This window comes from Lemur catta, chromosome 9, assembly GCF_020740605.2.
Source record: "Lemur catta isolate mLemCat1 chromosome 9, mLemCat1.pri, whole genome shotgun sequence".
Taxonomy (NCBI): Eukaryota; Metazoa; Chordata; class Mammalia; order Primates; family Lemuridae; genus Lemur; species Lemur catta.
Window position 1 is genome coordinate 72,790,816 of NC_059136.1, and position 23,977 is coordinate 72,814,792.

Genomic DNA, 23,977 nt, shown 5'->3' on the forward strand with positions numbered 1-23,977 from the left:
AGATTAGCAATAATTAAGGGATCATTCAAGTACATACAGAACATAAACCAAGATAAGTGATATGAGAGAAAGCAGAGCACTGTGAAAGCATATAACGGGGAGACCTGATTTAGTCTGGGTGAACAAGAAAAGTTCCCCAAAACAAGGGACATTGTAACAGATTTAAGGAATAAGTAAGGTTTGGTCTTTGTGTTGTGTAGGTTAGGAAGACTGCCCAAAAAACAGCATATGCAAAAGGCTTGTGGCAGGACGGAATCATTAGAGATCACCACGTTTGACCCTTAGATTTCCCAGTGCAGAAACGAAGGCTCAGAGCGTCTATGGCATGTGCCATTGGCAGAGTGGGGACTGAAACCCAGGACTCCCACATTCAGGTCTAGTGCCCTTCCCATTCCATTGTGTTGGTGAGCAAATGCAGAGAATACTGGAACATTTTATATATGATATTTGCCATTTTCTGGTCTGTGATATGTTATGGGCAATATGTGATTTTGTAATTTATTTTCATTTAAAAATAATTACGACCAAGAGTGTATTCAAGATATACTTTTAATTGCCAATATTTTTATGTATTTACAAAGAATATGCTGTAAAGTGTAAATAAATGTACAAGAGAGCACAAAACAGAGAAGGAAGAACACTCACACATTTAGTACACCGAAACCATAACAGCATCGTAATGGCCTGGGACTGTTAACGCAGTTCCCTAAGTGGATAAATGACACTCAGGAGATTCTCACTCAGCAGTGTAAGCTGTTAGTGCTTTCAGACGTTTTGGGAAACGCATCCATTGCCCCATTCCAAGCTTAATTGGTATAATAAATGTCAATTAAAGCTCCTTTAAGATTTTAAACTGCAAAACTCAAGTGAAACTACTTATGTATAGACTTATACAGGATGCCTCTATAAGAAGTCTCTCCCAAAAGAAACACAGTATATTTACATTTGCCATGAGCCACATGGATACAGCGAACCTGTATTCACATAGGAAAGAATGTTATTTTCACCAGCTATCCTAAACAAACGTATCACTCTTAAATGGCTTTTAAACTGTTATATGTGTTATATGCCAGTAGAATTCAGTTTTCTTTCAACATATATACAGAGATCAACACCTATGTATCAGGACTGGAAATACAGTAGTAAACAAGATAGACAGACATGCCCCCATCCCATCTGTATGGAGGGATCAAGACACTGCTAGACAGCCCTTTTCCATCACTGATTCTATGTCTATCCACAACTCCTTTTTTTAACTTTTACTTATGAGGCTTAAAAGACAATTATTCATCCAGTATAAATATAAAACACAGTCTTCATTAACTTCTGAACTTGGCAAAAAAAACATTTGTTATGTCTTACGTATAGCCCATTAATTTAAGGTGTCAAAAAAATTCCGTTTTAGTTTAAGTAGCCCAAGCTGCCAATTGTTTGAAACCATCATCCTCTTCTTCTGCCCTCCTGGATGACACTGGAACATAAAATGGATAAAAATTAGTAACCGGTGACATTCACACTTTCAGCACAGAAAACCGGTGTGAGTTACAAATAAAAAATGTGTTTATTTATGAAATAAAAATGCGTGCTAAAAGGGATGGGTCTGGCTATTACTTTAGGCGATTATCCAACCACAGGTAGTTGAGCTGGGTAACAGACCTGCCCGGGACCGACGCGCAGCGGAAGGCACGGATCCACGAGCAGGGGAAGGCACGGATCCACGCGCAGGGGAAGGCACGGATCCACGCGCAGGGGAAGGCACGGATCCACGCGCAGGGGAAGGCACGGATCCACGCGCAGGGGAAGGCACAGATCCACGCGCAGGGGAAGGCATGGACCGGCGAGCAGTGGTGGCAGGCATGCTCCGCTTTCTATCTGGCTGTGCTGGGAGAGAAGAAGGAGGCACATTTGGAAGCCGCATATTTGTCATCTTCTTATTTAATTCCTCCTGCTCCAATTCTTCAAGTTCTGCCATCAACTCATCCTGAACGTAGGAGAAAGGGAGAATTATGGAGTTAACGTTTCAAGACGTGGGTTTCCTCAAACACAATAACAAGAACATCTGCTACCCAATTGATATGTGAGAACCCAGTGAAATGGAATATTTATTTTAAAACTAAGTCTTTTTTGCAACACTGAGCAATGATTAAAAATTGAATATTTTGGGTTGTGCAAATTTGTTGTAGTTAATCTTATAATACTTCAGTAAACATCCATTCAAGTAATTTGTGCTAGCTGAATATATAACCTCGTCACAGTTTCTAGGAAATTTACACCTTGCCTGTCATTATTCCAATATGTTCTTTTCTTTTCTTCTATTTAGAATCTATGAAACTTTAACTGGAGAAAATAAATATTTTTCTTTGGGCTAATGTTATTGAAAATAAAACAACATGTATAGCAAAACCATAATGCACAGAAAGTAAAAAGAATCAAAGATACTATGGTTCTGTTATCAAATCACCAAAGTCAATATAAATCATGCTATGCATTTGGGTTAAGAAAATTTCAATTCAAGATAGATATACCATACTTCTTTCTTTCTTTATTTTTTTTTTAGCAATAATCTCAGAGAGTCTGGTTTAATCTTAGACTACTTTCTGTCCCTAAAACCTTAGAGAGGCAAGACTTGTTTGGGACTTTAAGGATGTTAAGTCACTTTATGTCAGGTCTGAGATGACCTGAGATAGTTCAGATTTCACTGGTTCCATAAGTCCTCAGGTGGAGTCCAACCCCTCTCAAGGAGAGGTTGGGAGTCACAACTAAATTTGTCATCAATGGAATGCTGAGGTTGTCCCTATTAGAAATAACCTGGGACACTAACATTCAACCAAGTAGATTTTTCATTTACTCATGCACTATTATTTATTACTACTATTCATCAAATTTAGTGAGGGATCACTCCTGGACAGGTTTTAAGCTCAGTGCTGAGGATGCAAAGTTAAATCAATAATTCCTACATTCAAAGGAGTCTTTATGCTCAAATGTTGGGAAAAGGCGCAGAAACAAATAATCATGCTATATTAAAGTGAGAGTAATAACACTATGGGACAAGAGAGGAGATAGTTAAGACAATCACAACATTTGATCAAGTCAGTGAGTATCAGATTTGTAGCAAGTTGAAAGATTGTCTGACCTCTGTTAAATCTACCTTATGAAAAGGAAATAAAATACGAAGGTATATAGCTTCTGGCCATATGAAATAGCATAGTCAGTGAAGTTTTGTGCTTTATGCTTCTATACAGGCTATAGGAATAAAATTCATCAGAACGAATACTCCAATGTCCTATTTCTGCTCACAAAACAATTAGAAACAAATACAGTAAATATAGTAATGGCAGAACAAGCTATCCTATGCCAAATGCGTGCCCAGAATTGCCAATAGTGCTTGATAGTCATCAACAGCACCAGAAAGATACTGATGTTTTCTTTGGCAAATATGATGACAAGAGAGTAATCATCTCCACCACTATTTTCAGTCTTAAGGTGCCAAATATTTATTTGATCATTAAGAAAAGAATTTTAGGATGGGTGTGGTGGCTCACACCTGTAATCCTAGCACTCTGGGAGGCTGAGTTGGGAGGATTGCTTGAGCTCAGGAGTTCAAGACCAGCCTGAGGAAGAGTGAGATTCTGTCTCTACTAAAAATAGAAAAATTAGCTGGGCATCATGGTGTGTACCTGCAGTCCCAACTACTCAGGAGGCTGAGGTAGGAGAAGGATCCCTTGAACCCAGGAGTTTGAGGTTGCTGTGAGCTACAATGACACTACTGTACTCTACCCAGGGCAACAAAGTGAGACTCTGTCTCAAAAAAAAAAAAGAAGAAAAGAATTTTAGAATTTAAGATATTTTAGAGATAATCCGGTGATATAATAATCTTCATTTTATAGACTAGAAAACTAAGAGTCAGAAAAGTAAAGGGGACTTATACAAAGTTTTAATAAATGGTAGAACCCACATGTCTGCATAAGCCCAGAGCCCTTTCCACCATATCATAATGCATTCCTCAGATGCTTGTTAGTCTACACCAAGGGTTGGTGAACTTCTCCTGTAAAGGGCCAAATAGTAACATTGCAGGTTTTGCAGGCCACATATCTTCGTCTGTCACATAGGTTTCTTTCTTGTTGTTATTCTCTACAACACTTTAAAATTGTGAAAACCATCCTTGGCTCACAGGCTAAACAAAAACAGGCCATGGGAAGGATCCTGCAAGCTACATTTTGCTGACCCTTGGTATATACCATTTTTAAAGAGTGTTAATTCCTCATTCTCATCTTTTAGGATTTCATGAAACCATGTCTTGTTAGATTTACCATTTTTGATATCACATCGATGTAGGAAGTTGGATTCTTTGCCATGCCAATCTAAGATTTGGAAATGTTTCTAAATGTGTACTAGTCCTACTCGTATGTGCTTTGATAGAACAATTGAAATTCACAGTACAGACACCACCATTATAATTATAGTCTGTCTGTTTTATTGGACTGATTAATCTAAATGGAATGTGTGCGTTAATAATGCCACTCCATATTTGTTTTGTTTCATAGCCTGAGTAATGAACAGCCTAACCTCTAATTTAACAGCTACAGAGCATGATAGGTCTGTTCCTTGCAGAGTGACATAGTCTGTTTTGTTTTGCCCAGATGTGTGAGCGCTCGATTCCTCGCAGAGGGGCTATTTGGCTTCAACCATTAAAAGTCACTAACTTTACATAATCACAGGCTGTTTTTTCCTTAATAGCTAAAAACTTAATTAGGAGGCTGTTTGCCAAAATATATTACTCTTTCCTTTAAAGCGGAGCCAGCAGCACTTCATTTTTCTCTTAAGAGAAGTGTCTAACAAATATCACTTATTCTTTAAGTAGTAAAGGAAACTGCCTACCATATGAAGGGAAGGGACCCCTGACAGCAGCTACAATCCTACATTTTTCATATTGTATTACCTACCTCATCAAAGTCATCACCAAGACCAATCCGTTGAGAAAATGCTTCTGAGATTTCTTGGGCAATATCCTGTTGCTCTGTGATATCTTGCATCAAATCATCTATTTTGTTCAAATCCCTGGGAAACAATATTTTGTTGAACTACTTTAGAATTTTAACCTATAATTGTGAATTTAGAAATAATCCCATATGAAAAACTGAGCCAATTTAATATAAACTCTTAGCTATGTTAGCAGGATAATAAAAATTCCTGATGATATTTATCAACTTTAAAAATAATCTGCATTTCAAAGAAACCTTAATCCTCTATGTGTACATATATTTTAAAAATAAATAGCTATTACATTTGGAACTCACTAGGAATCAAATTATTTTACAATTATCAATATTTGCAGACCCTTTTTGAAGTTTTGTCTGGTATGACACATGTAAAATTTAAATATATACTGTTGTGCATCAACTCTGCAGGAAAGGGTGCCATGGACCACCGAGGACCAGCAGGACTAGATGAGCTATGGCAGCTCTCAGTAGCCACTATTTGGCAGCATCCCTTTGGAGAAGCTAAACTCTGGGACTAGAGATCTATGTTTCATGGTACCTAGTAGCTCGGAGATCCTGACTCCCTAAAGGCTTTCACATATTGGCGATACCCTGGGAGGTTACTAAAGAGAGCAGGATTAAGTCTATGAAGCCCTAAGAAGATTCAGCAACTGTGGCAAAGGAGTCTAGGCAGCCACAGGCTCAGGATGGACAGCTGCTTCAGAGACAGTTTGTAGCACCTGAGCTCCACTGGCCCCTAAGCACCTGCCTAAGCTGTCAGTGCCTAGATGCCAGAGTCTGAACTCTCTCTATAGTACCCTGTCTCTGAATCATTCCCCCACCTCTGAAACTAGGCCCAACTGGATACAAGAAAAGTAACAACGTCCCTCATTATTATGTAACCACACACCAAAAGTTTGATTCCCAGTGGAATTCATCTTTTCTGAGTTTCTCTGACTCTATGTACTGTAAAAACTGAGTATTTTGGCATATTAAAAGTTTCTTGTAGTAATCAGAAAGAATACTTTTACCACCCTCCCATCAACCTTTCTCTCTAATCTTTATTATTCTATTTATAACAAGTATACAATGAATACATTTATAAAAAGGAATATGAGAAATGTATGGCTAAAAGTTGGGCCTGGGAGTGAATTTTTCTCAAAAGGAACACAATGGTATGATGCAGCTAAACTACCTGGAGAGAAAGGCTGATTTGGTAATACATTTGGCACTCAGTTTACAGCAACAATAGAGGGTTTTGATTTTGATAATGAATCCGATGATCTCTCCAAAGCTGTCAAAAGTGTGGCTGACTGTTAATGAATTATGAAGACAAGATGTTAGCAAGGTTGTCTTCACTGCCCCCAGCCTCCACTTTTCCCTATTTGCCCACACTTTCCTATGGAAATGTGTCTACACCCCTCAGGCACTCATTGCTCTTGTGCACCCTTGGCCCAGGTTCCACTATTATGTCCAGTAGCAGGAAAGGATCAGGTCCCAGGCATTTATTTCCCGGGGTGAATGTAAAGCAAATTCGCCACCAGCCCTGCTACCACTACGAATATTAATTATTAAGCATTTACTGTGTGCCAGGAACTATGCCAAGTGTATTGTTTCTAGTATCTCATTGAATCTCACAGTAACTACACGAGATATCTTATTTACAAATTTGGTGTAAATAAATATGTAAATATTTACATTCTTTAGTTATTTCTTCATTTACATATAAAGCAACTGAATAAGGGAGAGGCAAAGTAATTTGTCCAAGGAATAGTCAGCAGTAGCACTGGGATTAGAACCCAGAAAATTTGACCCCCCAAACCTATGCTCATAACTTTTATTCTATGTCAGTGGTTCTCAAACATTGGTTAGTCTCAGAATCATGGAGAACTCAGTTATGAAAAAAAAAAAAAAAGCCCATACCCTATCCTAGTTCAAGGAGCCTGGGCATCTGCATTCTCTTTATTAACGCTCTAGGTGATACCGATCCCCTCCAAAATTTGACAACCACCATTCCATGGTTCTAACACCCTCACTGATGTTGACATTGAATTCTTTTTAAAATTACAGAATTAAATTATTAACAGGTAGAGTTTTGACCATGATGAAGGAGGTGGGAAGCCTTAAATGCACAGCCTTCCTTTTTACATGGTCTTTTTTTTATTTTTGCCACTAGAACCTCTAATCTTTCTCCGAGACTATTTCATTCCCTATCAGAGAGCCTCAGAGAGTAAGCCCATTCCTGCCAGAATTACAATATAGTTCCAAAGGCTCTTTCCAACACTGAGGGAATCGATGATTCACAGGGAGACCAAAGTCACTCACATGTTTTCATGAACTGTTTTCATCGCTTTTGCTGCAAAGCCCATGTTCCTTAACACCTCAGTGTTGGTGTGTGAGTTTTCCAGGGCTTCTCTCTGGAATTCGATGGTGGAAAGTGTGCCATCGATCTGAGTGAGTTGCTTCTCAAACCTCTTCTTTCTCTTCAGTGCCTGTAATGCAGCTACATAAGGGAGAAGTCACATGTATAAGGAAGGAGACAAGGACACTTACTCAAGAGACATTTGCTCAGCATCAAGCACGGACTTAGAATTGCTAATAGCTGAAAACATAAGGGTAATGTTTATCCTCTGAGTCAGCCTCCAGGGGTGGAAAACCCATGGCCTTGGGGTCACATGTGGCCTTCGGGATCCTTGAGTGCAGCCTTTTGACTGAATCCAAATGTTATAGAACAAATCCTTTTAATAAAGGGATTTGTTCTGTGAAGTTTAGATTTGGTCGAGGGGCCGCACTTGGGCATCCTGAGGGCCACATGTGGCCTGGAGACCGCAAACATTTTGTTATTCTTTTCTTCCAAAGTCTGGCAAGTGTAAGAGGATGGAAAGTGAGTTTTTATATTCCATGAAATATGCCACAGAAATGTTTCTGTCAATATTGGATTTTAAAAAAAGATAGAAATATAGGTAAAAATCATGCAATAGAAAAATATACCTTTAGACAAGGGAAGAACCTTAACGAACTGTTAATTCTAGATCCATTTCCTTAAAGCCAAGTTCTCTGAGATTCAGAGAAGTTAAGTGACTTGCTTAAAAGTAGACAGCTAGTGGCAGCTGGAACCAGAATCATGGAGTGCCGAGCTCATGTCTTGGTCTGAGATGATTGTGAGATGGCCATTAAAGTTACGTCTAACCATGAATGTCCAGGAACTCAATATTGCCAGAGTTGTACTCAAGGACTAGATGGTATACTGATGAGAGAAAAGAGCATCACCTTCAGAGAAATGATATCCAAATAATTCTCCCAATAACATTTTAGCAAGATAACCTTACTTTCTTCACTCTGAAACCACAGAACTAATACAGTCCTTTTGACTGTGGCACCTCAGAATGCAACCAAGGAAAGGCCCCCAAATGTCCATTTTGATAAGGCATTTAAGGAGAGTTCAGGAAAAGGGCTGCAGAAAAATGTTAACATAAAGATAAGTGAGAATTAAATGGAATTAGCAAAAGAACTTACATGGTTTTTGAGTGAAGTAGTAGTGAAATAAGTTATCACAACCAAGATTTCTAAGAGAAGTATCTCTTCTAACTCTGTGTTAACCTATTTCTTCTTGTAATTCCAACAGTTTTTTTTTTTTTTTGACTTTGCTTTTCCTTTTGTGTACAAAGACTCATAGCCATTATACTTTTCGGTGGATGCTATTGTTAATCACCATAAAATACTACTCTCTGTACCATTTGATCCTTTTTGCCTTACATTCCATTTTGTTTTATATTAAGTTAATATTTAGCTTTCTTTCTGTTACAATGACCACAATTCTGGTCCACGTAATAATTTTTACATGGACCTTTATTTTAAAATTGTTTTTCATTTCCTTTTATTTGGTATGCCTATTACAAATAGAATACGCTTGGATGTTTAGCTTGTATGATTGTTTTTAACCCATTCAGATAATCTCTATTATTTAATGTGAGATTTTCACTCAGTCTCATTCATTGTGATAACTGATATGCTATCTAATATGGTCTTTTTACTGTCAACTTTCCTGTGTTTTTATGCTTTTTGTTCTCTTTCTGCTTTCTTGTCTTTATGAAAATTGATGAAATTTTCTTTGTCCATGTTTTTGGACAGTTGTATATACTACATTTACTCTCCTAATGGACACCCTTGTAGTTAAAATATACCCATATAATTAAACAAGTTTTCTATCCATGTTGAAAATTAATCAGTATCTATCATTTACTATTCCCAAAGACTCCTTTCCCACCCCAAATCCTGCAATGTTTGATTGAAATAATTTGCATTTTTATTAGTTCCATATGATTACCAGGACTTTTTTTTTGTTATACGTTCAATTTTTAAGGAATTCTTTCTTAACGATTGCCTTAAGCTTCATGGACACAGATTTCAACAGTCATTACACTAAACTGTAGTGTTTACTGGCTTATTTTCTTACCATTGCTTCTCATAGCCTACATTATACTCTGTCTTGGATTGCTTTTTTATTTTACTGAAATGAATCTTAAAGCATTTTTTTTTCAGGAAAGGTGCATAGGTATAAATTTTCTAAATGCCTATGAGTCTGAAAATGTCTTTATTTTGTTTCAAACTTGAATGGTAGTTTTGGACTTTTACAGAATGCCAGGTTCAGAATATTTCAAAAATTTCAGGCCATTATTCCATCATCTCTGAGTAGCCAACATTTCAAAAGTTTGATAATAAAATTATTCTCATCCCTTTGTAAATAATCTATTTTCTTATTTCCTCTCTGGAAATGTTTAAGATTTTCTTTTTCACCTTGGAGTTATAAGATTTCACTTGTACAAGTCTAAGAATGTGGCTTTTATTTTTTGCTTTTTCTAACTATGTATTTGGTGAGTATTTTTATTCTAAAGAATCAAGTCTTCCTATAGCTTGGGAAAATGTATTCTTATTTCTTTTATTACTTCTTTCTCCTCCATTATTTCCTTCCACTTCCTTCTGAAATCCCTATTTATTTTTATTTAATTATACATACTATTACACACACATACCCTCAAAACACTCTCTCTCTTTTCTCTCTTTTGAAATCCCTATAAGATGGACATTGTATTCTTTGGCTCTATCCTCTAATCTATTAATTTATCTCTGTCTTTTTGATGTATGTCCTCAGAGAATTCCTCAGAGAATTCTTTGACTTTATTTCCAGCTCACTAATTTAATCTCCAGCTATATTCATCCTACTTTTTACCCCTTTTTTAAAATTATGTTTTTAATTTCGAAAAACTTCTTCTTATTCTCTAGTTGCTCATTTTTATGGCAGCCTATTCTTGTTCTATAGATGCAATAGCCTCTTGAATCTCTCTGAAGATAGTAACACAAGTTTTATTTTTAACATCTTTCATTTCTGACATAATTTTTCTTCTCTTGGGTTCTGTTGTTTGCTTTGCGTATCTTGATCCTTCTCTTTCATACAATGGCTTTTCCTCAAAATTCTTCTGATCCTCTATTGTAGATTTATGTAAATGAAAGACTAGAATGGTTAATGTAAGTAGCTGTGTGTCTTGTCCTTATGTGAGAGTGTTTCCCCAGAGGAATCCCCCCTGAAAGGGAAGGCTTCCCACAGCTCTGTGTAAGAAGTGGGTGGGGCATACCAGCAGGCGGGCTTGGGGTAGGGAGCAAGAACACAAGCTAGGGATTCCTACAATTGCCAAAGAAAGGCTTTCCTGTGGGTGTGGAACATTTGTATTTCCTTTGTGAGTGCCAGCGATACATCACACTCTGCCCTATTTCCCAATCCAGGTGCAAGATCACAATTTAAGCCCTTGCTGAATAGCATTTACACTTTATTTATAGAAAAGATTTTGTCTAACTTATCCTTAAGAAAAGAACTAAACAATTTTTTTAAGTGAAATGGTTTAAAGTCCTTTTTATAATATCATACTCAAGACAGGCTTGCCACATTAATGGGGGTGAGGGTTTTCCCACCCCGCAGGGAGAATGGTCCCATGCTGTCACTCTGCCTGTGGATCCACAGTTACTGTTGCATTTATCACACTATATTGTAATTATTTATAAAATCTACTCTACCCCACCTCTCCTGTGCCTAATTACAAGCCCTATTGACCAACAGAACATCCTATTGACCTCTTTCCCCAGCACGGGGTCCAGTACGTGACACACGGCCAAAAAAATACATAACAAAAACTAACATTTATTGAGCATTTGCTATATGTTAAACTAGTGATAAGTGTTTTATGTGCATTATGTGATTTATGTCATTTAACTTCACAACAAATTCAAGAGGAGGTAATATTATTGGGCATTTTACAGAAGATGAGATGAATGAATAGTAAATGAATAAATTTCATAATTTTGCACACATAGTATAAGGACAGCATAGTATAATGGAAAGAGTATGGCCTTTCAGAGTGTGAATCCCTCTTCGTGACTTAATAGATGTGTGTTCTTGGGCAAGTCATTTCCCTCTTTTAGGCTTTAGTTTGCTGTTCTAGAAACAGGGATCATATCTGACTGAATGATTGTAAGAATTAGTGATAATTTATGCCAAACACCTCTTACAGTCCCTGTGATTGGTAGGGATGTAACAACTAAATTAATAACAGCAATTTATATAACATTCTTAATTAATGAGACTATATTTCTTACCTGAGACCACTGAGCAGCAAATTATCCATTTTTTTACCATAATTCATCATAGCAGTAACATAATATTACAAAACAACTTCACATTTCAATAATTACAGCAAACAATGTTATTCAGCAGAGTATTCTAAGAACCTAAACTTCAAATGTACATCTCCACCCAACATACAGGAAGTGGAAAGTTCAGAGTGTGTCTCCTCCCTATCTTGTCCATCTGGTTTGGTGTCTATACTTATTTACAACCTAGCTGGTACCCCTTGACACAAAGCATTTTTCTTTCTCTTTTTTTTTTTTTTTTTTTGAGAAATTTTTTGAAGGTCTCCTTTAAAAACTGTCATGTTTCCTAGTACAAATTAATTTTAGATCACTTTCTAAAAATCAAAAACTGCAATTTGGTATAAAGGATGAAGCTTTGTAGTCTCTAGACCTGTATTTTAATCCTACCTCTACCACTTAATAACTGTGTACAATAATCTTGATGCATGACCTGAACTCATCGTAAGTGATAGTCCCTCATTTGCAAAACAATACATAGAAGATAACAACAAAAAACTATGCCCCGGAGTTGTCTGCTTTCAAATCTGAACTCCCTCTATCCACACCTATGTGGCTTTACATAAGTTGCTTACTGGAAAATGGCAATATAACTCATTTGATTGTTGAGAATGTAATGACAAAATATATACAAAGTGTTTAGTGCAGTGCCTGGAACATAGTAAGTGACTACTAAATGTTAAGGATCTTCATCATCATCATCATTACCATTTTCTTCATAGGTTGTTAGAACCACGTGGTGGGAATCCCATGGTACATCACCCAACCTTGCAAATGTTAGTTATTAATAATAATAAGTTCTGCCTTGGACACAATGTCAAATACCTATGTTAACATATGGTTTCTGCCTTTCAAAATATTTGGGAAAAATTCAGAAATTCACCGAGATTTGGAATCTCCATATACACTATAATTCCCATACCATAAAGTACAGATTGGCCCACATCAGACTCCCAAACTCAGAGGGAGCCAGGCAGGCAAGATAGCAAGTGAAGCAGAGACAGGATCAGGGAAAAGGCCCTTCTATAGAGAGAAATGTTTCTCTACTATAGAAATAAAAAATAGTGCAAAGGTGACAATAAATGGCAGTGGGCACTGGCCTCAGTATCAGGCAGTCAAAAGGAGGAAGTGGGGACCCCAGTGACCTGGGAGCATAAACCTGATCTAACAGAAGCAACACTGCTTGGCTGCTTGGATTCAGTCCACGGCTGCCATGAAGACCTGTAGTCCCAGCCTACCACATGTTCAAAAAAAGCGAGAAATCTGCATTGGCATGCAAAGTCCCCCAGTTTTTAAATGCTGAGTTACATTTTTCTAAAAACCTTGTGTAGGAGAAACCAATGACTTTTGCAGGGCTGGATCTGGCCCAGGACACCTGACATTCACTGTGATTTCTGCCTGGCACATTAAGATTCTCCCAAACAGTAAGATAAGAGGCTTCTGTTCCAAACTGCCAAGAAGTGTATATGAGTCTCTCCATAAGCTGTTTCTTACATGAAATGATGATGCCACTGGTACACCATGATTTGAGCAGGGCTTAACTTTGTTTCACAGTACACAATCTGGGAAAGAAGCAGCTGTATTTTTTCGAAGGCATGCAACACATGCTGCAAATCAAGCATTGGTCCTGATTTGGCAAAGAAGGACATTTTGAGAGGCATGAAATTTAACCTCTGTAGAAGGTGCAATTCAATCTTCCTTACTCCTTCATGTGCTTTTAAGCAGCTGGCGAGACCAGGACAACATTCTTTCTAAAACAAAGGAAGCTACTATATTCCTTTGTTGTGAAGAAACAGCCAGGGCTTTTGTCTCCTTGCATAACAGTGATGTTTCTTCAGCAATGGAGTTGCAGAACAATTTATATACTCCTGCTAACAGGATACGTGAGTCTTTACTGCTGCCCATTGGGGACTGACACTGAAATGTAAGAATTACCCACTTGAACCAAAATTAAACTAGCCTTATGCAACTCTACTCTACTACTCTGCCAAAAAAGGAAGGCTTTTAGTCGTTTATACCAAATGACTTAAAATAGAAGAAAAGAGTTGCAGTTTCATTGCTCATATAATGTATAGGGCGTCTTGGTTTTAAAAGTCAATCTTTTATTCACTCAGGATGTCTAAATGTGTGCATTGTTAATCTATTATTAAAGAATGAGTTCTTTAGTCATTCAGGATGTCTAAATGTGTGCATTGTTAATCCATTATTCTTTATACATTCTCTTCCTCTTGGCAAACAGGAAGAACCTTTTAGGAACCATCATATCCAGTGAACACAGACAAACCTGTTGGCGAAATATGCAGCTGCATTATGATAGCTCTTCTATGACCCAGGAATGGACGATCTCTAGAGAAGGACTAAAAGATGAGGCTCTGAAGAGAGTGCTTAAGAGACATTGTCACACGTAATTGCTTATGTCATCTTTTGCTTTTAACTGGGAAGTCTCATGATCATGTTTTAGTTGAGGAACTTTAATGTAAGCCTTGTTCTTACTCATATACAAATCACTTCATAATTACACGGTACCTTCTATTTATAGCACATTGTTTTAGCTCTCAAGAAGCAAAATCTGAATAAGCATCATCATAAGCATTTCATAAATGAAATAAAAACAAAATAGTTCTGTTCAACATCACAGCTTAGATTGGAAACAACTGGGGAAATATCAGACAATTTTAACACTCATTTGGCCAAGGGCATCCCATTATGAATTTCACTAGATTTCTTCACTTTTAAAAAATATTCTTTATACATTCTCTTCAGTCACTTAACAACTATGTACTGAAGATCTGCCACACGCCTGGTACTACATTAGGCATTGGAGGGACAAAGAAATAAGGCTGTACTCTCAGAGAGGCAAAATATGAAATGAGCATTCAATTATCTATTCATCATTCAGCTGGCATTTATTAAGCACCTACTATGTTAGAGGCACTGTGGATACTGACATGTGTTAAGTTATGTTCTTCACCTCAAGTAGTAGAGGAAATGTAGAGGAGATGAATGAGAGACATGCACAAGGTACAGTGGGTACACAGAGGAATTTATAAGCTCTCTCCAGAGGGTAAGGGAAGGCTTTACAGAGGACGCAAGGTAGAAAAAGTCTGGGTGAACTGTCTACACATATATTCAATACACTGACCAATAAGGAACATGAATGATGAAAGATAATACACAAAAGGCTCCTTCCAACCCCTGACCCTCTCCATACTGCAAATCTCATACCAATGCAAAGTTTCTGGCTGAGATATATTAGAAACCAGGAACTATAAGCCTTAAAAATAGAGCAAATCACACCAGCTTGCCACACCAGCTGGATCTTATATGTAACCTCCATATTTTCAGAGGTCTCAGCAGTATTAAATGTCATAAGGAGAGTAAACAAGACAGCTAAAAGAAGACTAGAGCACAACAGTGATATATAGGATTATATAATTGCAAAACAGATGCCTGAGAAAACAATAAAAAGGAATGAGATTTTGGAGAAAGTAAAGAAGAGATATTCTGAGGAGAGGGCATTTGGAAGCATAATACTGCTGTAAGCAAGCCAGTGACTTTGGAATATATTTTGTGTTTAAAAAAATGGTGACTGATTCATATTATAAAGTGTAAAAGACAAAAAAGACAGGCTGGCTGAGCAGTACCCTCTCCCTTCTCCAGAGAGATAGCAAATGGACAAAAGAAATTATTTTCCAATGGAGATGATGATCCTCTCCTCATTCTAAAGAGTTTGAGGTTGTTTTTGAAGAAGAGGCAGTTCTTAATGCTAGAATATTATGCAAGAGAATATTAGAGGATGTAAACCTGAGAGGGCAAGTTCATGATCTAAAAGTGCTATCAGCCTTGAGTTGTCAAAAAAAGAAAAAAAAAAATGCTTGTATAAAAGATTTATTTTAAATGCCCACTGAAATTCTCTTTTCTTAAAATTAATTGCTTCAGAGGTCAATTGCCAGGCAAGTGGAATTAACCTGTTATTGGACCAACATACCAATACATTAATTAAAACCTACTTAATATTCTTGGTAAAAACCCAATTAATTGTTTGACACCAGGCAAAATACGTAACTAATTGAATGAATGAGTTTTTTATTTGCTACTAATATTATTCATAACCTCACAAACTGGTAACCTTTGCAGGCCTGCTATCACCCAGAATATAGAAAAAACAGTATGAATATGAAACCAGCAAATATTAGCAGAAAAACTCAGAAATAGCTGATTATGCTTAATTTGACAGGGCAGACATGTATTCTTATAGAAGCAATTTACTATACATACATGTTAAATGTCATATATTATATATTTAGTATGGTCCTCTTTTCTACTTATAAAAAAGTATTCCTTGTTTGTATGATGCAGCAGTATTTTGTAGTACTGTGTCTGTGGCTTGCAAGTGTTCTACCACCTGAAGTTTGAGAACCAACGAACTATATCCCCATAACCCCTTTCAAGTTTTCACTGTTTATGATTCTATGACTATTCCTTTGAGACCCGATGGTCAAAAAGTCTTGAAAAATATACAGCTCCTCAAGGTGACTATTAGTATTTGAAATTCTTTAAGAATAGATTTACCTTGAAATTGATGATGAACTATATGATTCTTTTTTTTCAAATATAAGTAACATCACCAAATCAAGATAGTTTTCATAAATAAAAGTTTTCAAACTGCTCACAAAATGATAAAACATGGGCACTTATGTAAATGATCTTTGAAATACATACAAATTAGTTTAACATAATTATATATATATATATATATTTTTTTTTTGCTGCAGTTAATACAGTAGAAGTTTTGAGCTAGGATAATACCATTGTTGAAACTCCAAGGTTATATTTACTTTCATTTTATATGTATGAAATATGTGGAAAAAAATGGTAATGTAAATAGGACTGTTCACTAAGCAAGGGCTGTTGGACAATGTTACTGCTCTAGCAAATAAGACACACCTAGTATAACTATGCAGCATACAGAACTATGTGAAAGAGCCAAAAAGATTGACTAGGAATTCATATTTAAATAGAAAATAAAATGTGTAAAGTGTCTGTCAAATATCTGGTTGCATAATTTTATTCCTCTAAATTTCCATTTAAGCCATATAGAAATATGTAAACTTTATTGCATTTAAGCCAGATGGTTGACATTGAATTTTAATTTTTAAATAAAAATTAAACTTATAATGCAAGGATTCGCAGCTTTTAGAGAGTAACCTACTTTTCCTTTCTTGTAATTTTAAAATCACTATTCTTATTTGCTTGCTTTTTTGAGTTTGTTTCATTTTACAGGTAGTGATTATAGCGCTGGTATTTTAAGTCACTAGATTGCTGGATTGAGGAAGAGATGACGGAGAGTGATGAAAGTGAGGGCTTCTAGCTATACCCCATCCTCTCACTGGAAATACAAGTTAAAAATACCTACAGGAGGGGCTTAGCAGTGGCTGAAAGAGCCATTGGTCCAGATTTAGGAGCTCTGACTGCTTTAAAACATGACCATGGAAGCTTTGGACAGGGTTCTAAATATTTCCAACAAGCAATCCTCTATTAACACCAGTTGTTTGAAGCAAAGAATTAAAATCTCTGGTACAGGAAAGTTAATTATTCAGGATATGACTTACTATATGCTTTATATTTACTCCAGACTCCTGTTTTTTTTTGTTTGTTTGTCCTTCTCCTTCTGAAAACTTTAAGCCAATTTTGTGTTTGTTAGAATTTCTATCAAATGATAGTTAGAAAAAGTAGGGGATTGTTCACTGATTCTACTTTAAAAAAAAAAAAAAAAGGTAGGAGACACTAAAATTACCAGATACACAGAAAGTACTAAACTAGTTAAGTTTACTACAACAGAAGATTTAGGAGTATGATTTTTAAAGAAAATTCTCAATATTATCTTTATATTTAAGTACAAATAGATTCACATATACTTAAGTATAGTACAAAAAATGAGCAACAAAGTAAGTCATGCTTGTCCATTCCAAAGTTAGTAGAGCCTAATAAACTAAAAAACAGAGTATTAGATCCCTTGCCTTATATATCATTGGTTAGAGTATTGTGCCTTTTTTTTTCTGTTATCTTGAAAATCATCTGAAATAAGTAATCCTAAATACTGAGAATACACTAACAATACTAAGCACATCTGTGGGTAAGCTCACAGTACTCTCCTGTTATAGTTTCTTGAACTGTATAAATCCTATGACTTTGGCATAATCATGGTGTTAGCAACAAATTTTCTACCTTATTCTGCCTTCTTTTGCCTGATTCAATAAACTGAAAAATAGTGTAAGTCCAGGAAATTATATTCTATACTTAATTTCTCAAAATAGGGTGTCTTCTACCCTTGTGGAATTTAAATGAAGAATAATAATAGTAAGTGTTCCAGTATTTATAATACTGCTCCAAATTCTCAAAGCAAAAAACAAACTGGATGTAATGTTACGTAACATAAGAAACAATACCAACTGCTCTTCTAGAAGTAGCCACAACACATTAGCAAACTGTCAAAATCTGTGCCACACATGCTTGAAAATAATGATCCTAGAACAGAAATACCCTACACTCTAGTTTCTGGGGAGTTACAAAAGACAATGATAATTACCAGAAGCCAGTGTGAGTACACAGAGATGAAAAATACCAAACTAATCTCATAGGCTTCTTTGGGTTACCAAATGCTGACTCAAGGAAAAAACAAAGACCACCCACCAGCCTCCCAACATCACACACATCAAGATCACCCAGAAAGCTTTGAGTACCAGGATTCTGAACCTTATCCCAGGTCTCTTGAGACAGAATCTCCTGGTGTGGCATTTTAAAAAGCTCTCCAGTGAATCTGATGAAGCTAACACTCTGTCAGTTCATAAACCAGTGTTTGTAAACCCCGCGTATGTGAATATAGTTCAGTATCAGGAATATAATTCACAAGGTATATTGGGGTACTGTTGAAGAAAGAAGGAAAAGTTGGAGAAATAAAATCATATGGGCTAGGAATGTGGATCAGGTGTATTCATAGCTAGATGAATAACTGAACTCATTGAGTGCTGATCTGTCAAACTGGTAATCACGCCTCAGCTGAATCTTAGATGAAACATTGTTGCTGTCGTGTAGAAGCCATCCTGGAATGAAGTCTCCAGTGGCATGCCACAGCTCAGCCCTTGGTTCTGTCTTATTCAATATTTTAATAAAGACTTCTACAACAACAATAAGGGCTATAGATCAAATTTGTGGCTAATTTAACTAAAAGAAATAGCTCATATAAAAGGCAATAAAATTAGAATAAAAAAATCTTTATTCTAAGATCATTTAAAATAAGATGAAGTTGGAGAATAAATAAATCTAAAATACTAAATGTAGCTTAACTTATTGATTTAAATAAGGGGGGTAAATCTGGCTGGGAGTTTTAACTCTTTCCAAATGCAATGGAGGAAAGGCAAGTGAAACGGTCATCTGGAAAAGCATATGCAAACTGAAACTGTATTAACAGGAGTCTACATAGGATCCTTGCCAGGGATCAGAGGAGAGAAGGAGGGAGTGGGAAAGCCAGAAGTTTTAAAACAACAGCTTAAGTGAATAGGGCTCCCAGGGCTAACGCAGATGTTTTAGGTTCCCCCTTGCAGGGTGAAAGCCCAAGGGGAGCTTCTGAGACAGGGGAGGAAACATGAGGTGGAGGTTGAGGGAATAATCACATTTCCATTGATTTATTTTTTCCAAAAGAGAGAGTGGTAATTGATTGGGGAGTAAGGCCTGGCCTGTTGATTGCTGGTATTGGTTGTTAATGCCCCAGGGATAAAACGCAGCTTTTTTCCTCCAGCCCTAGAATATTGAGTATGGTACACAATAATTAAATAAGCAAAGGCAAACAGAACAATGTGTTAGGATACCTGGTTCTAATTTGAATTCTAGATAAGACTGAGACCCTTCATACCCAGTGTGAGTTATAGTACCATATGAACTATCTGAACTTTCCTAAAGAAACCTAATTCAGGTGGCTAGTGAGAACCTGCAGGAAGCTCCCCAAATGCTGCTTTAGGAGTAAGCAGAGGGGAAGGTGGATAGATATGTCTCATCCAGGTACCTGAGTGACGAAGGAGGAAGGGAGAAACAAGAGGAATGGTAAGAGAGGAAAACAGAGAGTAATCCCTTCCAGTCTAACAGCTCGCTGAATAATACATTGTAAGTTCTCAAAGCATAGTGGGGCTCAGAGTCATTGAGTTACTTGTTCAAGGCTCAAATTTCTGGACCCTACACTCAACCTACTAAATGAGAATCTTTAGTGGGTACTTGTGTGTGTACATTTTAATAAACATCCAGAAGAAATTCTGATGCAGGAGATTTAGAACCACATTCTGAGAAACTCTTTTAAGAAAGAAGGTCACCAGGTAAGTTATAGCTCCCAGGGGAACTTCCATGAGGGTCCTGCAGTCTATGGCTGTCTCATTTTACCTAAGCCTTGCTTTTGCCCTCACAAGTTTGGCATTCATCTAGCTGACTCTGTTGTGGTTCTGTTTACACAGATGTCCTTCTGGTCCCCAGTGTTCGAGGGTTGCAGAATAAGCTCTGTCACAAGTATAATAAAAAGCAAAATCAAGAGCCTGAGGAGGTTCCTCCCACTGGGCTAAGAGTGGGACTGTGCACATTCCCCCACTGCAAGGAAGACCAAGTCTGGGTCATGATTCTGAAAGCAAATTCTCCCTTGCCAATACCCAGCCCAGGCTTCACAGTGAGACACCTTATTCCATGGAGCACTCTCTGCCTTGAAGAATCATTTCACCACACAGATACCAGATGAAGAGGTGCAATGGCCTCAGCACCCAATTTTCACTGGAATCATGTATAATGATACTAAGTAGAGGTTTTGGCCAGATTTGCTTCCTCTCTGTCTCAACCTTTCTTCCTCTAAGTCCAAGTGCCCCACAGCCTGAGGCCTACTGATAACCCCACTGTATCTACCCATTTTCACATAATTACATATTTGGAGTTGTAGTTTAGCCCCAAACAAGGCAAGCAACAGGACCAGGACTAAGGAGCATGGGAAAAAGAAGCACATGGGGCACAAAATGTAATGGGGCACTCTCTCTCAGGGTCACATGGTATGTCCTAGACATCTCACCTGCCTCATTCTAGACCCAGCCCTGGTGAGCAAACCTCAGCACAGTAAAGGGTCACTGAGGAGGTGAAAAGGGGAGGCTGAGGAACAGGAGACTTGGAGAATTGATTGCTGTTCTCAAATATGTGGAAGGTTTCTTGGGACAGATAGAGTAGATTTATTCAATGTTATTCCAAAAGACAAAATTTGGGCCAATAAGTGGGCCAATTTCAGCTTTTAAAATACACAATTATTATATACAAGGGCTAATATTTATAGAGCCAAATTTACCAAATGCTTTATACAAGTGTGTCATTCATCCTCACAACTCCAAGGATCTATGTTATCATTGCCAGTATACAGATGAGAAAACTGAAAATGAAATAGGTCAAGTCACTGGTCTAAGGTCACAGAGCTGCTAAATGGAAGGGCAGGGCTGAGAACCAAACCAGAGCTGTCTGCTTTGAAGCCCAGGCTCTTAACTACAACACCAAGTTACCTTCTGTCAAATGTGTAAAAGCTCAATTGGGACATTATATTTAGGCAAAATCCCTATAACCATCAACAGATGTTATAAGTAATAAGTGATATTATAAAAGAGACCTCATAAAAGAAGTTATCTGGTTTATTTGGAAGATGCTGATGTTGACAGCATTTCCAATGCACGGGCCTGAGATTGAATTCTTTCCATGGTTTAGATTACAGATGCCCTCATGCTAACAGCATCTTCTTACTCCCAGCACCACTATAGAACCAGGCCTGAGTAGACACCAGCAAAGCTTCCAAGGACAAAGAGTTAATGGCTTTTCTAACACCAATTGGTTATTGGCACGCAGTAACTTCCCTGATTTAAGGAAGTTAGATTGGTGGCGTTAATTAACATCATCTTTAAATTTTTGTCTTTATTTATAAAGTTGACTTTTGATATACTTCAGTGCATTGCCAATTAAAGAACATTTATGAAAAAATAAACAAAATGCACATTGTTTTATGCTTTTGTCTCTGAAAGCAAATCTATATTTTTAGCACTTCCAAGAAGCAGATGTTCAATTTTTCAGAGTTTCTAAACCAATATTTACTGAGAAACCACTGTAGAAACAGCTACGTAGTGATCCAAATGGATGACAAAGGGAAAAAAACTCTTCACAGACACTAAAAAAATGTCAGAGTGCATATCAAACTGCATGAGAAGGGACAAATAACAGAATGGCCAATGACTTTAGCAAGCCATAATGACATGGTCTTTCTTTAGAAATTGCCATTTAATAACTTGCCAAAATATTTTCAGACATAAAATAAAAATAGAAACCAGTACTTAGCTCTAAAACAGGCTATAATATGAACAAAAGTTTTATGCAATGGCAGAGAAAAATGAAACTACCCTTTTATTGTCAGTAACAAGTGAGCATAAAGGTATCTGGCACACTTTTATGGGAAGAGGCGGGATTTTCAAGGTCAACTCCTTGAGACATCATTCCTTTCTTGTGTTAAACAATGGCAGCCTCATTTAGAGTGAGCTAAATCTTCCCAAGGCTTCATTATGACTAAAGAAGCCTAACTTGAAGATGCAAATATTTGGGGTTTGGTGGTAAAGAGTCCTGTATTACCACTTCTATTCTGGATCTGCCATCGACCTAGTGTTACAAAAGCAAATCACTTCAACTTCTCACTGGGTTTTTGTATGTGTCACAGGTGCCATTTAGATCTCATCCTATAGAGAGAGCTGTATACTGAAGAAACCAATAAATGCTGGCAAAAAACAAAGGGTTCAAGGTGCAACAGGAGCACCAAGAATCATTAATGACTCAAAGTCCCTTGTGTGTGCCAAAAGTCAGTGATAGAAAATTTAATATTTAATTCCACGACCTTTTTTTTTTAAGATTTCAGCAGAACATTCAACTAAAGTTTCAACAGCTGAGGAGCAAGGTAAAACAGAACATTCTAGAGTATGTTTTACTACAGATTTACATGCAAGTTAAAATGCATGAACATACGGCAGAAAACTTGATGTTTAGTGTTGGAGTCATCAGGGCTGGACTAGGCAGAGCGGAGCCAGGGGCAAAATTTAAAGAAGTGCCAGAAAACTCAGTTATCACCATAAATAATATTCGAATGCATTATTTTTAAATCTCAAAATTAATACCAAAAAAAAATCCATGATGAACAAAATATCACATTTTTAAAAAAGATATTTAAATAAAAAAGAGCCATACAGAACAATATAAGAGCTGGAGGCAAAAGAAAAAAAATCAGTAATACTGATCCTGTCTTTATTTTAACACGTTGGTGTTTTGTTCAGTATGGATTTTTTTTTTTTGCATTAGTTTTGAGTCCTTTAAATATTGCCTAAAAATATTGTCCATCTTGGTTACTGAGATTCTTGGAGCCCCCTTACATTTTGCCATCCAAGCGAGTGTCTTGCTCAGATCATCCTGGCCATGGCCCTGGGGGTCAATACTAGCTCCTAGAAAGGCTGTAGGAACAAACCGGCCGCCGGGGGGACTGGAGTGCCGTGGGCCGGGCTGTCCCCAGGGGAAGGGCTGGGGGGGGGGGTGAGAGTCCAGACCCCGAGCCTACCTCGCTTATTCTGCGTGCCGTGCTTCTTGGCCAGGGCGAGTTCCCTCTGGATTCGATTTTCCAGGTACTCCTGTTTCTTGCCCAGCATCTCCTCAGTCTCCCGAAGTCGGGCCAGGGCCTCCTGGGGACTGGGAGCGGCTCGGCTCTTCGAAGGGCCACCCCCTTTGAAGAACTTGCCCAACTTGCTCATGGCTGTGGCGCTGAAGGGCGAGCGGTCCCAGGGGCGTCTCAGGGGCTCCCCGGGGCCGCGCCTGGGGGACAGGTGAGCCAGACGGTCCTCTCCGGGGCCCAGACCAAAAAAGGCGGTGCTCCTGGGAATCAACAAGTTGTCGGGGGCAGGTGACACACACTCCTGGGTATTTCCTGGCCTTCTGCTCCGCCCCGCCCCTCGGCGCGGCCGCCGAGCGGGGAGGGCACCGAGTCGGCCGGCCGGCCACACCCGGCCCTCTGGGAGTCGAGGGAGAGCAAAGAAAAGTTGAAAAGACGGGAAAGACTGCAGCAAAATTGCTGCTTTATCCACACTAGGGACAGACCCAGGGGTGAAGAACTAGTTTGTGAATGGCTCAGAGAAAAGCAAACCAATGTTCCAGGAGTCTCGTGTAGGGACCGAAAGCATGTGTGTTTAAGTGCGCTTTCCCTAGCTGGGTAT

The 23,977-nt window shown here is 37.8% G+C and overlaps 1 protein-coding gene across 2 annotated transcripts; it reads right to left on the reverse strand.

Moving 5' to 3' along the window:
- Positions 1 to 531: 531 nt before the first annotated feature.
- Positions 532 to 23,705, reverse strand: CHMP4C (charged multivesicular body protein 4C). 2 transcript variants are annotated; one of them, XM_045561794.1, is made up of 5 exons: positions 23,329 to 23,705; positions 7,305 to 7,482; positions 4,944 to 5,058; positions 1,657 to 1,981; positions 532 to 1,471 (listed from the first exon to the last, which is right to left on the reverse strand). In XM_045561794.1, the coding sequence occupies exons 1-5, from the start codon at positions 23,516 to 23,518 to the stop codon at positions 1,407 to 1,409; spliced, it is 873 nt and encodes a 290-aa protein (XP_045417750.1). In that variant the 5' UTR covers positions 23,519 to 23,705; the 3' UTR covers positions 532 to 1,406. The 2 variants fall into 2 exon arrangements, with proteins under 2 accessions (XP_045417750.1, XP_045417751.1); XM_045561795.1 differs by having other exon boundaries at positions 1,657 to 1,881; positions 23,329 to 23,678.
- Positions 23,706 to 23,977: the final 272 nt, after the last annotated feature.